The 15,203-nt window shown below is 35.5% G+C and overlaps 1 protein-coding gene across 1 annotated transcript in view; it reads left to right on the top strand.

Annotated features, from left to right (window-relative positions):
* Positions 1-939: 939 nt before the first annotated feature.
* ahr1a (aryl hydrocarbon receptor 1a) overlaps positions 940-15,203 on the top strand; it is a 74,317-nt gene continuing 60,053 nt past the window's right edge. The window contains exons 1-2 of the mRNA XM_034058697.3: positions 940-1,486; positions 7,324-7,508. Coding sequence (XP_033914588.3) covers positions 1,392-1,486; positions 7,324-7,508 — 280 coding nt within the window. The 5' untranslated portion in view covers positions 940-1,391. The remainder of the gene's footprint in view (positions 1,487-7,323; positions 7,509-15,203) is intronic.

Here is a 15,203-nt window from a genome sequence, read left to right as displayed (position 1 = left end):
AACTTGATAAACAACCTTGCCAAGCCATGTATGCAAAGTTTCGCTTCAATCGGCATAACAGTTTTAGAGAAGAAGACATTTGAATATGTTTGACAAACGAACCATGTGAACAATCAACTTCTGTTGAACAAATCTAAATATAGGGCATAATGGTAGTCTGTTCCACATCTCTACCATAAGTGGTTTCGGAGAAGAAGATTTTTTTAAATTGGCCCAGATTTGCAAAAAAATCCAATATGGCTGCCAAACCGTGTGACCTTTGATCTTCGTTTCGCTCTCACAACTTCCCATAGGCCTCTACCACCCTACTTTTTCGTGCAATGGTGTTGATTTTACAGACATTTCAAAATTAGGCGTAATAATAAAAATAATAATCCAAACAATAACAATAGGGTTGCAGCAACTTCATTGCTTGGCCCCCTAATAATAATAATAATAATAATAATAATAATAATAATAATAATAATAATAATAATAATAATAACATCTCTATTTAAATACAGTTATTCATGTTAAATGCAAATCATGCTACATTTAGTAATTTGGCCTTTAAAGTCTATCAAATATTTGAATTAAGTAGGTTTCTCTTTAAATTAATAATAATAATAATAATAATAATAATAATAATAATAAAAACATATTTGATGTAAATACTGTTGAGGTTGAAGTTCTTGAAATCTGGTACATCCCACTATTTTATTACCTATAAAGTTCAAGCATTTTGTCATTCATGTCTGAAATCCTCGACCTTCTTGATAAGATTTTCCACTGTCTGACCTTATCAAAATGGCATCCTTTAGAAACATTTTAAAGCCTGAACTTCCCACGTTGAAGTTACGGGAAACGTCAGAAAAAATGTGACGCATTGTCTGGGTTTACGTACCTGGGACTTGCCCAAACGCAAGGCAAGTAAGCGACAGTGAGTGAGAGTGAGTTAAGTGGAGAAGCAGCAGGTTTGAGGAGGAAGTAGGACTGATACGGTGTCATGAGAGCAGCCTTCCACACTAAGTACATGAACCAAAACACCCCCACATAAATACATCGACACTGTAGACTTCTTAGTGGCTATACTGCAAGAAGAGGATTGCAACATCTGTAGAAGATCAAGCTGGAATACCGTAGCATTCTGCACACATTTGCTTTTTTGTTTATTATACGTCTAGAGTCGCGTAATACAATTTGACATCTGTCAAGTTCACAGTGTGTCCTTTGGCTGACAGTTTTAATGAAACCGGTGGAGTGGTATGTTTTGGTCTAAAATAACTTCCCCCTATTGTGACCGCTGTGTAAGCTTGCTTTCTTTTTAATCTACTTCAAGGACATCTTTTGTGAGACGAGGGATTCTGGCTTATTTTTTTTTTCAAGAAGCGAATTGTGTCGCTTATTGAGACATGATGATGAATATTAGCAGTAGTAATAGTGGTACTAGTGGTAGTACCAACTGCATTTATGCAAGCCGTAAGAGGCGAAAGCCAGTGCAGAAAAGGTAAGCACTTTTTTTTTTCTTTTAGTTTAATATTTGTGTGCAAATGTGTACTCCTGGTTAGGTGTCACTATTTTTTAAACTGCTGGTACTGCTTTCGGTTTTCTCTGTCATTTTGTGCAATACTTTAATGCGGTTTATTGCTCCTTTCTACAACTTTATGGGGAGAACATGGGAACACGCTTTTAAAACGATTAAGTTCAAGGTCGTTTGTGAATGTGATGACAAAAAAAGCACAATCTGACAATTACAGCAACAACAGAGGGCGTGCAAAGGTGATGTGTATGTCGCTGGAACAGACTCTCTGAGTCAAATAACCGAAAGGGAACATTAGGTTTTGAGGACACCTCTGTCACGCGAGAATGCACAGCAATGCGCATTTCGTTTTTGTTAACACCTTTCTAGTCAAATATTTGTGTTGATTTAATGCATTTATGAGACTATGCTTTGTTTTTTAAAGTTTGTTATTTTTGATTTTGGAAGCAGTTCGTCATCAGTATGCTCTGAAGTTCAGGTTCCCTTGCCTTTTTAGGCCACTGTCTGTGTTCTTTGCATTACACTATGTGATGTTTTCATAATGTAGACTGCAATCTACTGTGCACATTGTACTGCTGTACTCATTTTAAAAACAAAATTAGATTTGGACATGTTTAGACTTCTAGTTTGGTGATCTAAGCTGAAGACCTGAATTCCTCCACCATACACAAGCCTTTCTACACTGCATTGTTATTGTTCTGAGATCACACTCTCATACCAGTGTCCTCTGCCCCTATTGCTGAACCATGTCTAGTCAACTGAAACTGGCAACAAGACCTGAAGCTGAGCTTTGTGCCATTACCTAATAGAGTGTTTTGGTTAATTATTAGCAATGTATACCAATGCATTTAAGTGATACATTGAAATCAGGTTTGCTATCTTTTACAGCCTCTGTTCTTGTTAATGGTGAATTCATTTTGCTAAGTTAAAGCAAGGATCATTCTTTCAAAGAAGTTGCCAGTTTCTTATCAAACTTTATAAAGAAAAAAAAAATGACATTCAATTTTAGTTTTAAAATGGTGTCTTGCACATAATGCAGAATTTGGGGTATTTTCTGTGATAACCTGATTGCCTTTATTTTTGTTTATTTTATTTAGTTTTGTTTTTGTTTGTTTCTTGTAGATTTATGTGTTATGTGATTATTCGATAAGTAGATACTACTGGACAATTCTAAAAGCAATTGGGTGGATTATTGTAAAAGAAAAAAAAATATTCAAAGGTTGCTTTATCCAAGATTTTTCTTTCTTTGTAGCCTCGAGGTAACCTTATTAAGATGTGCTAAGTTCTGTTAGCAGTTGTTGAACTTGCACTTATGCTACCTTGCGGTAGTGGATGTGTTTGTTTTTTGATACATCGTTGGGATTGCTTTTCTTAATTATTATAGCAGGGACTTATCGAATGTTTTTTTTTTTTTTTTTTTTATTTTTTTTACAGCTGTTCAGTTTTTAAAGATCATTGGAAGGAAAAAAAAAGAATTGCATTTAGGAAAAACAAGTAAAGAAATAATTGTTCTGTTTCATATATTTTATATACAATGTAATGACTCATAAAAAGTGGTTACATATTTAATATACAAATTTCAACTTCGAACGTGTTTGTACAAAATCAAGTGTCATGAAACCGAACCTTTTGTGTTCATACGGTAGGCTAGACAGCAGTAATATTTTATATAAAGGTACAGCTTTATAATTATAAAGTGTATCATCATCGTCTTTACTGCAGGTCGGGTCTCTGTACAAAATCAGTACACTGTAGATACCTCAACCTTAAGCCTAACCCAAAGATTAAACCACAACCTCAACTGAAAACCTCTCTGATTCTTTCAGTATTTAACCAAATGTACTGAATTACAGTACAGTAGTATGCCGTTTTTGACAATTGTATCAGGTTTTAAATATGTAAAATATATTGTTTGAAGTAGCTGTGAGTGCTAAATAGCCTAATTATTGTAAATACTGCTCAATGAAAAACCAGTAAATAAATACATAAGTAAAAACTGAAATTATGAAAACATTCGCCCTACGAACAAGGGTGGGGATCTTCTACAAGCTGTAGAATGACCCATATATGCCATTACTTTTCCTATTTTTCCCATTGAATTAAAATAATATGAATGATAAAATCTGTGCATGGAGCACTCCAGTTAAGCTGCGTAGTGGAAAACTATGAATTACGTAGGCTATTTAAATTTAATTTCTAAAGTATACTCATAGCAGTTTTGCTGCACAGCTGGAGTTCACATGTCATCAAGCTTTTTGTACTTTGTTGTTTCCCGGCATCTCAGTAGTCAATTGTGAATATACTGCATGCGGGTAGCTTGAGAATGGATCATGGAAATTCCGGAACAGGTAATTGTACACTGCCTGCGAATGCTTGCCTGGGATGCTTTATATTGCTATAGCAAAGCGATCAATAAGCAATACAATATTATCGATTTTTTATTTGCATTAGTGCCGTATCATTAAAAAAAACAAAAAAACAAAAAAAAAACACATTTATATATTTTTAGGGAGAGTGTGTCGACTCGGTGAACGCAGTAGGTAACTACATCGAGAGTAGTTACTTCCTGGTGTAATATGATTGAGGCAGGACTTATTTTTAGGTGGAAAATAAGGAAAGCTCAGTGTAAATTAAATTGTTAAAGTTAAAATGTAAGGCTGTAGTTAATGCATACCTCATAAGTTAGCATTAAAGCATTTAAAGTATTTATTGAAAGTACTCATGACTTCAAGGTAATGTTGCATTTTACTCACATCGTGTCTAAATTGGAGAGTAAAAAATTACTCAATGACCCAAAGTCTTATCTGGAGCGCGGTGTGCATGTATACATCATGTATATGTATTGATTTATGAAAGTACTGTATGAATGTACAACTGACTGCTACAAACATGTAATATACAAACTTCTTTATAGTTTTATTGCAAGGGGTACAGTAAATACAGTCTTTACAATAACATACAAAGCAAGAGGTTATTTTTGTTTTGGAAAATCATAGCAATGAATGGAGAACAAATAGTAATTACAGTGCAATTCTTTTTTATTGCTGGAGCTAGATTTGGATATGTAACAGCATTCAGGTTACAGTAAATATTTAGTTATTTATTTTTTAAACATGAAATAAAACCATTTGTTTGTATGTATCTTAAACATTTCTAAACTACTGCCCTGAAAAAACGTTTTGCAAATTTTTTGTAGATTGTGCAAGACCTTTTTTTTCAGGATTCTTTTTTGAAATGGCATTATTATGCTCGTTAGAAATCCATGTGCTTGAAAGGCTAATGTTTGTTCAACTCCAGATGCAAAAGTGAATGAGCACTGCAGGTACCAGATTTTGAAATTATTGTAAGTTGGTATTTTTACCCCTGAAATTGGTATAAAATAATAGTATTTGAAAAAATGTCCATACATTTATACAATTTTTATTAACCCTTTAGAGTCGTGTGTACTACATAGTCATATACAATAAAGCAAAGCAGACACAAAAGTTGTGTATATATAAAAGGAATACAAAAAATATATATTTTTTTGTAAAATAAAACGAAATACTATCTATATACTTTAGACAGTAAAAACCCATAGAACAGACGGCAAACCTTGACGTAAGCAGGTACTGCAAGTGCTCTTTCATTTGATGTACATGCATATGTCCTGGAGCTGAAGTGGTTAAACCACGCAAATCATTTTATTGTTTGGATTCAAACACTTCCTAATTTGGTGTGTACATGCGGCTCTACGTGTTGTAGCCCAAAGAGCACTGCAGCCATTATGGCAGTGAATAGACATACATTTTTAGCCCTCATTTTTATAATGAACAGTCCACCCACATGCACATTTCTTTTTTATAACCAAAGGGGTCATTGGTCCAAAGTTGTTGATACAAAGAACTTCTTCAGTGAGATCACATCAGTATAGTAAAACCTGACCTTTCACTGGGCTTTTTGATTCTCAAAATCAGTGTGCCAGATGCAGATGCTTTTCCTTTGTGGAATACTCAAGTGACTCCACAAAACTATTCTGACATGTGACCAGAGACAGAAACTGGTTGGGCAAGCTGTTCGTATGATTTAGACTTGGACATGTACAGTACTAAGTTATACTTAACAGAGTAACAGAAAAGCGTATCATAAATCAAGACTGACAATGTATAGTTTTGCAGCATACTGTAGTCAAATCACAAGAAATTCCAGGAAACCAAAGGATTGACTGACAGAAGAATAAAAAATGAATGACCCTGACAACAGAGTAACTGGAAACCTCATGTTATTCTGTTTGCCCAATTTCAAGATGTGTCCCCATGCATACCAAGACGTTTACCATGAGATCATCATCACCCAAGACTGAAAATCAGTGCAGCAGTATAAGTAGGGATTGACAGAGATTATGGAATTCCCCAAGGACTGAGAAACTGCTTTGGATAGACTTGTGGTGTCGCTTACTGTAAATACATTGATTAAGCATGGTTACTACTGAGTTTTTGATGGGGTGGATTATAGGATGGCTACAGCTTTTTAAGATGAAAATAAATATAAAAGAACAGGTCATTAGAATTGTGCCAAACAATTGCAATCTGTAGTAGCTGTACTGCAGAGTAGAACAGATAACTCCTGTCAGAGGAGGCCCCTGATGAAAGATAACAAGCAAGGTGTGTTTCTGTGTCTGCATGTTGGCTTATACAGTTTATATAGTATGTGTGATTAGATTGTACAAGGAGCTAAGAAAAAAAAAATGTACAAATAGAAAAAAAAGAAGACTGGAGCAACACAGTTTTCATGGTATGGGTATTTTAAATTATGGTCAGGCACAACTTTGGCATGGCTTTTTGTGTTTTGTGTAATTATGATTTTATTGACTTAATCTTGGTTTTCACGAGGATAGTCACATTCGTTATATATTGTGTAGTAACTGGAAATGTTAACATTTAAATGTAAATGGGTCTTATTTAACAAAACAAGCACCAGTGGAATTACAGACTTCTATTTGTGCAAAAAACTTATATCCTCTCACTGTAGCGACCTTTGATCTGCTGTGCAAATGAGTGGCTTTGTTTCAATCAACTCAAACATTTAAACTGAGCCACTTTGTTTCGAGAAACATGCCTTCTGTTGATTCCTGCTAACATTTTAAAAGCCAACTTTTGTTGGCATAGTGCCATTTCTACTGCTTCCCATCTTGTGGAATTAGAACCATTTAAAGTCTCTATTGGGTCATGATGACTGTATATATGCCTGCACATGTAGTTTTCTGCTCCACAGCTATGGATTTATACACTAGGAACTTCCTCTCTACACTAGTAGTGTACCTCACATCAAAACCTAAAATAAAGCTGATGACATGTTGTACTCATTTATTTTGCAAATTGATCACTTGAAGTTTACAGATTTCTTCTGCAATCTTTGAAATGTTTTGGTGAATTAGTTAAAAATTAAATGTGTGGCACATGCAAGTAAACTCTCCAAAGCATGACATACTTAAATGTTTATAGGCAAACATATAGTTGATCCCATTGGCTGGGGATGCATGTTACTAATATACTGTGGTTCTTTTAACTAAACTGTGGCCAATTCGGGTGTCATATACATGTAATTTAAAAAATATGTTTTAAGTTGCTCTACAACAATTGAGGTGTCGTCCTACATTTAGTAGCAGCCTACATTGTATATCTTTATTTAGTAATCATTACAGTTAGAAAGTACAAGTTGACTGCAACCCATACAACATAAAAAGTTGGTTAAAGGTCTTAATTTGTGTTTTTGTTGTCTGTTTATGTAAGAAATTAACACTGCTAATGTATTTTGCCCCACAGTGTAAAGCCATCGCTTCCTGAAGCCAAGTCCAACCCATCCAAGAGGCATCGAGACCGGTTGAATACAGAGCTTGAACGGCTGGCCAGCCTTCTGCCCTTCCCCCAGGATGTTATCTCTAAACTGGACAAACTCTCAGTACTGCGGCTGAGTGTCAGTTACCTGAGAGCCAAAAACTTCTTCAGTGGTAAGTCACAACAAGCCTTGCCGTTTGTTCATGTATGTGGGAATTTCTTTTTAAACCTTGAGACAGTCACCAGGATCGCTTAAGAGACCCTCTGGACCATCATAGCAACAGCAATGATTGTTGAGGAGTGGGAGCCTTTCTTTTGTTCTTTGTGCATTGTGTACATTTTTCATTTCATGAAAAGTAAACTGTTTACTGTCATTTAAAATGCATAAATACTCTGGTTTGAGTTGATGTTATATAAATAAAAATGTAATTTATCATCTTTGTTAGGGTAAATTAATTTATTTTATTTTATTTTATTGCCAGAAGTGGGACATGTTGTATGTAGGATCATAACGTCAGGACATTTGCAAGACCAAAACTACATTATGTAGGCATGGATGATTAGCCCTGATTTCAGACAATGTCTTTACAAACTGTATTCTACAATTCAGGTGGTGTCTGGTTGAAAAAACCTTTTCACTGCCACATTGCTTAACTTCTGGACATAATAATGATACAGATATTTTTCACATTTCCATTTTATTTTAGTTGACAAACCATTCAATCAGATATGACATACCCCTTAGATTATTTTACCGGGGAAGCTTTGTTTTTGTTAACAAAAACTCTCAATTTTTAGATTGAAATATTATTGATAGTGTATGTGTGTAGTTTAATGGTTGAATCTATCAAGTAAAATGTCCTTGGACACCAACAGATCAAATCATTCAACACTTTGATAGGCAGATAAAAAATAAAAAAAAATAGTTATTTACATTTTAGATGATTTATTTTGAGTGGTACATATGAATGGTCTGTTCGTATGTTTGTAATGTGTGCCAGAGGCCCCCTTTTATTATGAATGCAGTAAGCTAAAATAAGGGAAATACTGTGAATAACAGGATGCAAACAGGGTGTGTTAATTCCTGCGGAAAGTAAAATATAAATGTTTAATCACATGATCTTGTCTGAAAAGGAAGCCCAAGTAGTGCTGTAACAATAGATATGTTTCAGAAGAAAATAAATGCACTTGATCTCGGTTTGAATAAACCAAAAGAATGAAATCATATCCTCATGATTTTAGCTGAATATACTACACAAGGAACTTCTGTTAATGATACACTAGTGGTGTTGATAAAACAAGATTCTCCACGATGGATTTCAGTTGCTGGGAAGCCTGGATATTCATAACATGTTAATTAATCAGTTTGTATTTATTTATTGACAGTCAGTCATTGAAATCTAATTCATTAATAACAAATAGTTTACCACAATATGAAAACAATGATATCAAGTTACAATGTTGTAACATTATATTTAATACATTCCCGTAGGGAATATAGGGATGAATACATTAATAACAGGGAGATGTTTTGTTTATACATTAATAATAGAGATATTATTAGATTATTATAAGACATTCTGTATTTTGGAAGGAATACATCCAATGGACAGGGGCTTTGTGCTTGCCTATGTCAGCACATCCCTTTCTATCGAAAAGTGGGAAGAAACACACTCTCAGCCATAGCCCAGATATAGCTATGACTGAAACTTTTTTTTTTACAATTTAACAGTGGTAATACCCATGGTTTACCCCTTTTAACTTGACTGTTGTTGCTACTATGAGACTTGATTCCTCCTTGTCATTGTCTAATCATCACCCAGTCTGGAATTAAGTCTTCACACCCCTTGAGTCAATACTTGGTGCAAGCCCCTTATAAGTGTTAGGATAAGTGTCTACCAACTTAGCACAGTGGGATTGTGCACTTTTTGCCTATTCTTCTTGGCAGAATAGCTCAAGCTCTTTCAAGTTGGCTGGGGATCATCTGTGGACTGCAGTCTTCAAGTCTTGCCACAGATTTTCTATAGGATTCAGGTCTGGGCTTTGACTAGGCCACTTGAGGACATTTCTTCTTCACTTTCTTCTTGCTGAGCCACTCCATTGTTGCTTTTGCTTTGTGCTTAGGATCATTGTCCTGCTGAAAGGTGAATCTTCTCCCCAGTCCCAGGTCACTGGCAGACTGGAACACGTTTTCCTCCAGGATCTACCAGTACTTTGCACCATCCATCTTTCCCTCAATCTTCACAAGCCTCCCTGTCCCCGCTGCTGCAAAGCATCCCCAAAACATAATGCTGCCACCACCATGCTTTACTGTAGGGATGGTGTTAGCAGGGTGATGTGCCATGTTTGGTTTACGCCACACATATCGCTTAGCATTGAGACCAAAAAGTTCCACTTTGGTCTCATCAGACCACAAAACCTTCTTCCACATGCGTGCAGTGACCCTAAGTGTTTCTTTGCAAAAGCTATGCGGCACATCATATGGCTTTTTTTCAGCAGTGGCTTCCTTCTTGCCACCCTCCCATACAGGCCATGTTTGTGGAGTACTCTTGAAATTGGGAAAAATGTTGACTGTTCAACAGTCTCAGCCAGAGACCTCTGCAGTTCTTTTAAAGTAATCTTAGGCCTCACAGTGACCTCCCTCAGCAGTTTCCTTAAGCCACGGCTACTGACTTTGGAGGGACAGCCTGATCGAAGCAGTGTCTTAGTGGTGCCAAACTGTTTCCACTTTACAATGATGGACCTGACAGTGCCCCAAGGGATATTCAAAGACATTGAAATTTTCTTATAGCCTGCCCCCAATCTGTACCTTTCAATAACTTGATCCTGGAGTTCTTTTGGTAGCTCCTTGTTTGGCATGTTTTGCCATTTGCTTCAAATTCACTTCATACAACAGAAACAGCTGGATTCTTCATCCAGGAGTATTCAAATCAGTTGAACTACTGTGATTAGACACAGGTGGGCTCTATTTTACTTATTATGTGCCTTGTTAAGGCAATGTGATGTACCTGAGCTAATTTGGGTTTGCTATGACAAAGGGTGTGAAGACTTATGAAATCAAGACTTTTTGGTTTTTTATTTTTAATTACTTTTTGAATATTTCTATAATTGTTCTTTAATGTTGAAAGTGTAGATGATGTTGTGTAGATCAGTGAAACAAACTCCTACTTTAATGCATTTTGAATTGTATTTTTTAGGCAGTAGAATGTGAAAAATGTTCAAGGGTGTGAAGACTTTTTCAAGGCACTGTATATATTGTTTTGATGAAAGACTTTAGGTGGCGCTTCATTTATTGAAGCTTAATTGCTAGTGGTCAAAGGCAAGTGTCTGCAAAAAGCCATTTCAACTACTGTAACAACTCCATATTTTTAATGTTATGGAAACTCCGTGGGTTCTCAGTCAACTTGTCCCAAAATTAGGTCGGCCTAAGCACTGTTGAGCATAAATGAACTCGGATTGAGGTGAAATCAGAGGCAAAACCATTCATGAATAATCCCAACCAGAATCAAGATTTCACTAACTTTTGCGTGACAGACAGCAAGCACATTTAATAAATATTGAGTGAGCTTTCATTACGGCAAGTCAAAATGATAAAGCCAGGACGTGATTTGAAATTTGATTCACAGTTTATGCTGTTACGTAGCAGAGGGCATCTACTGTCTGACAGAAGCCTGCTAGAACTGGAAGCTGATTGGCTGATGAGACTGAATCTAATACATTTTCTAATTTAAAGTAACCATTTTAATCTGGTCATAGTTGCTTTTTTGACCAAAATCCAATTTTTGCCCTGGTGGTGGTTCACTAGATTGGATTTGGTAAAAATCATCATAATAATAAAACAACATTTGAAAAACTGTACTGCAGTTCCTTGACATTACATTTCTTAACGAATTGGATCCCACAACTTCTGTTTATGTGGCACCAAGATGGTTTTTAACATCATGTCATAGAAGAGGTTGGATTTGTGGCTACCCTTTGATGGTTTAATGGGTGGAAGGATAACAATTGATAACAATTTGGAAAGTAGTGGTGACATCAGACTATAGACAATAGGCCTTGGAACTAGAACATAGAACATTCATTTTCTTTACACTGATTGCATTTGACATTTTTCTGTGTAGTGTTTTTTTTTTTTTTGAAAGACATATTAATACTGTAAGAATACTACACAATTTAACTATTTAGATATGTACCTAAAAGCATGCTTATATAGAGAACAGAAAATCCATAAGTATTCAGAAAGAAGGGGTCAGGCTTCCTGCATCTTTTTTTTAATATCTTTATATCTTTATTCCAGGTATTAGTTTTTTTTTTTTTTTTCAAATGTGTCAACTCAGTGACAGCAGGTGTTATCTTGTGAGCAACTGTCTGGAGTCCTATGCTTTGCACTAGACTAGGTGGTTTTCCTTCTCAGACACTCGACTTCCTGTTGGTGAGATTAAGGGTTATGTTTGGGCAGGGGTGTAGAAGCAGTTGCAGTTTCAATTACATACAGGCTTTTCCCCTTTTCACCGTGAAATATATATATATATATATATATATATATATATATATATACACACACACACACACACACACACACACATACATAGTGGAGAAGTTTGTGTGTAAGGGAAATTGCACCTTGTAACATACAATAAATAATATCTGTCATAGTATTCTATGTATTGATTCTATAAAATACTATGAAGCCAGTTGTTTCAGTTTAAATGTATTTTATTATTAAAGTAAAATAAAACCATATCAACATGTTTTAAATGCACTTAAACCACAGTTACGTCTAATTTGTATAGAAAAATATAATGCCTAATACAAACCATTAGGAAATATAAGTGACCATATCAACATGTTCCCTGACTGAAATAAATAAAATACAGGTATATATGTATAAGTGTTTTAAAATCATACAGTATATATTCTCCATTTGAATATTCCATACTCACTGTGTTAACTCATTTGATACAATCTGACATTTTTTTCAAGTCCACTGCTGTGCTTGGGTGGACCTTTACTGACATGTTGGCACCAACATCAGAGAAAACAAAATGGCAGTAAGCATAATGAAATGTGTCCATAAATTACTACATCACTTGCCAGACACACATCTGTGGCTAGCATTATTTTTTTCAGAGCCTCATGAAATATAGTATCTTTTTAGCTTTTTTTTTTTTTTTTGGTTTATTCAAAGCGAGATATAAATACACATTTTCATTCATCATTGTTATGCTTTGGCAGTTATGATTTTCTGAACATTTTAATTTAATGGAAAACATACTGCTTTAGAAGCAAAGGTATGCCATTATTTTTATATTTAGCACAAAGCAGCTGTCACAACCCATTGCTCCTCTTATGGATATGTGCAAAATAAGTCTTGGAGTCTATTTGGGAGTTGTTGTTTTTTTCTTACCTAAAAATAATTAATAAATGAGAGGCAGAAATAAATGATGTATAAAATTATAAAGACACAATGTTGTTGTTGCATGGTACAAAGTAGCAGATTTCTGCGGTATATTCTTATGATAACTTTTGAGTATCTTCCTCTGTTCTCTTTTTTAAGTGTCTGATTCAGTGGTTAGTTCAGAGCTCTTCCACAGCTAGAAAATATGGCACAGCTGGACTCCAAACTGAAACTTGCACTGTTGATTTAAAACATGTAAAAATGGAGGTCTGACATAAAAACAGATGGCTCAAAATACTCCTATATACTGATCTGTTCAGTAACCTAAAGAACTTTGTATCGTCTCTCCAGTGAGGATAATGACTTTGCTGCTGTACTAATGTGCAAATATGAGAGTTTATTAATGCTCAATGGTACAGTAACACACCAACGTGGCAAAACTCTGGTCAGAATTTTAGAAGTAGGTCACTTCCATGAAGAAACTTCCATTAAGTGCTTATACACTATATGAAATGGCCATTAGTACACCGGATATTGTACAATACAACGAGAAACAAGAATTTCATTATTCATCTGTGAGTCAGACTAAAAAATTATTGAACAAGACAGGAAGGTTCTTAATGCAGTGCTGGAGGTGAACTAGAGCCCTAGGCAGCAGTTGCGGTTTATTCTGTAAAATTAATAATAATTCTGTTAATAAAACTACTACTCCTCCAGTCTCCTTGGCACGAACTGCAAGTGAAAGCTGCAGGTACCATGAAAACCTCTTCCTTTGTTTATATTGTTCCACATGGCTCCATAAGTTTATTATTTTGTGTTGTGTTGGGTACAGTATCAGTGTCTGTAAATAATACTTCAAGGACGTTCTACCCAAAATAATACAACAAAGTAAACAGTCTGTGTGACAGGGCGGAAGCCCTGCACATGGGGAATTATGTATATTTGAGATTAATTGTCGTAAATACGGGTTTGTGTAAATAGATTAATTGAATTATTTAATTGTGATGATGCTCTGTTTGGGACCGCTGCCTGTCTGTGTGGAACAGCAGCTGAAAGCACTGAGCTGTTCCAGCAGGCAGGTGGGCGTGTCTCAGCGGAGCGTCAATATAAAAACATGGCGATCCCTAGGATCGGGGCTGCTGCAAGGCCTGCTGTTTTCACTGCACCTTTGTGCGGTACCATTGCTGGTAGTGTCACATGACATTATTGTTTACTTTTTGTTTGTGTTTATAAATGAAATCCCGTAAATCTTCCGACCTCAGTCTTTGTGTTTTCTCCTTGGCCGCCTGAGGCAAGTACACCAGGACACTACCACAGTCTGGTTTCAGGATTCCATTCACAATAATGAGTAACAATCGACAGCAATGACCCCATTTACTTCCTCTCGTGATGTGCAGTTCATGAATGATTAGTTCTTTTTGAATGACTCATTACGGTGAATCATAGGAATATCAAACAAACTACATGACATGAGTCGAGCTAGCAGCCCAACAACAACTCATGAAATGATTCAGAAATTACTCTCAAATCTACCGGTACCATAGTCATTCTGAAATATCGAACTCACGAGCCCACATAAATGAATAAATAAATACGTCAAAATAAATAACACAGATTTCCCAGATTTAGCGTAAAAGTTTAATATTGTACTTCTTAATAGCAGCTTGGGACATGCGCTGCGTTAAGTCAGACATGTCATATTGAAATGTACATGTCTGCTATTTGTTTAAGATGTTTATGTATTATTTTGAAGTCCACGTGGTGTGTGCTGAGCGCAGCTAATATCCCAGTCAGGATTGCCTTGCCTTGCTCTGTTTTTGTCTTTGATTCATCGTAACCAGGCAACCGTTATAGTTGAGAAAGTTATGAAACTGAGGCTGTATCAGTGGCTAAATCACATAGTTTAAAATACTTAATACTCTAAAGTTTTCTCCTTTTTACGAAAATGTAGTACTTTTTAAACTATGTACCATTTCATGTGTAAGCACAACTACCGAGACAATCCGTTATTATTTCTGGACATTTTCTGTTCAAATACATTTTCTTAACCAGGTAATTCAGCAAAGATGTATTTGTTTCGCACCAGTAAATCAGTGAATCAAATTAACAAATATTTCAAATTGATTCACTAAACTAAACTGAATCAAACGAATCGAGTCAGTAAAAATAATCGGTCATCACTGTCAAAGCACATCACTACTCTCTCTTGCACACCAAACAGGAAAATATCAGCAATTGAATTACAACGGCATTGTACTCACCCTGTAGTAACACAAAATACCCACTAGAGAACCTTTACTGATTGGTTAGACTTTAGCTCCAGCCTTTTTCTTAACTATCCCATCTTAAATTGTCTGCTTACACCAACAATTTATTTATTTATTTATTTATTTATTTATTTATTTATTTATTAGCAGACACCCTTATCCAGGGGGACTTACGGCTGTTACAAAATATCACAATACAAAAT

Source organism: Acipenser ruthenus, chromosome 3 (genome assembly GCF_902713425.1).
Source record: "Acipenser ruthenus chromosome 3, fAciRut3.2 maternal haplotype, whole genome shotgun sequence".
In the NCBI taxonomy this organism is placed as follows: domain Eukaryota; kingdom Metazoa; phylum Chordata; class Actinopteri; order Acipenseriformes; family Acipenseridae; genus Acipenser; species Acipenser ruthenus.
The sequence above is the reverse complement of the archived record's forward strand: the minus strand, read 5'-3'. Positions and strand labels throughout refer to the sequence as shown.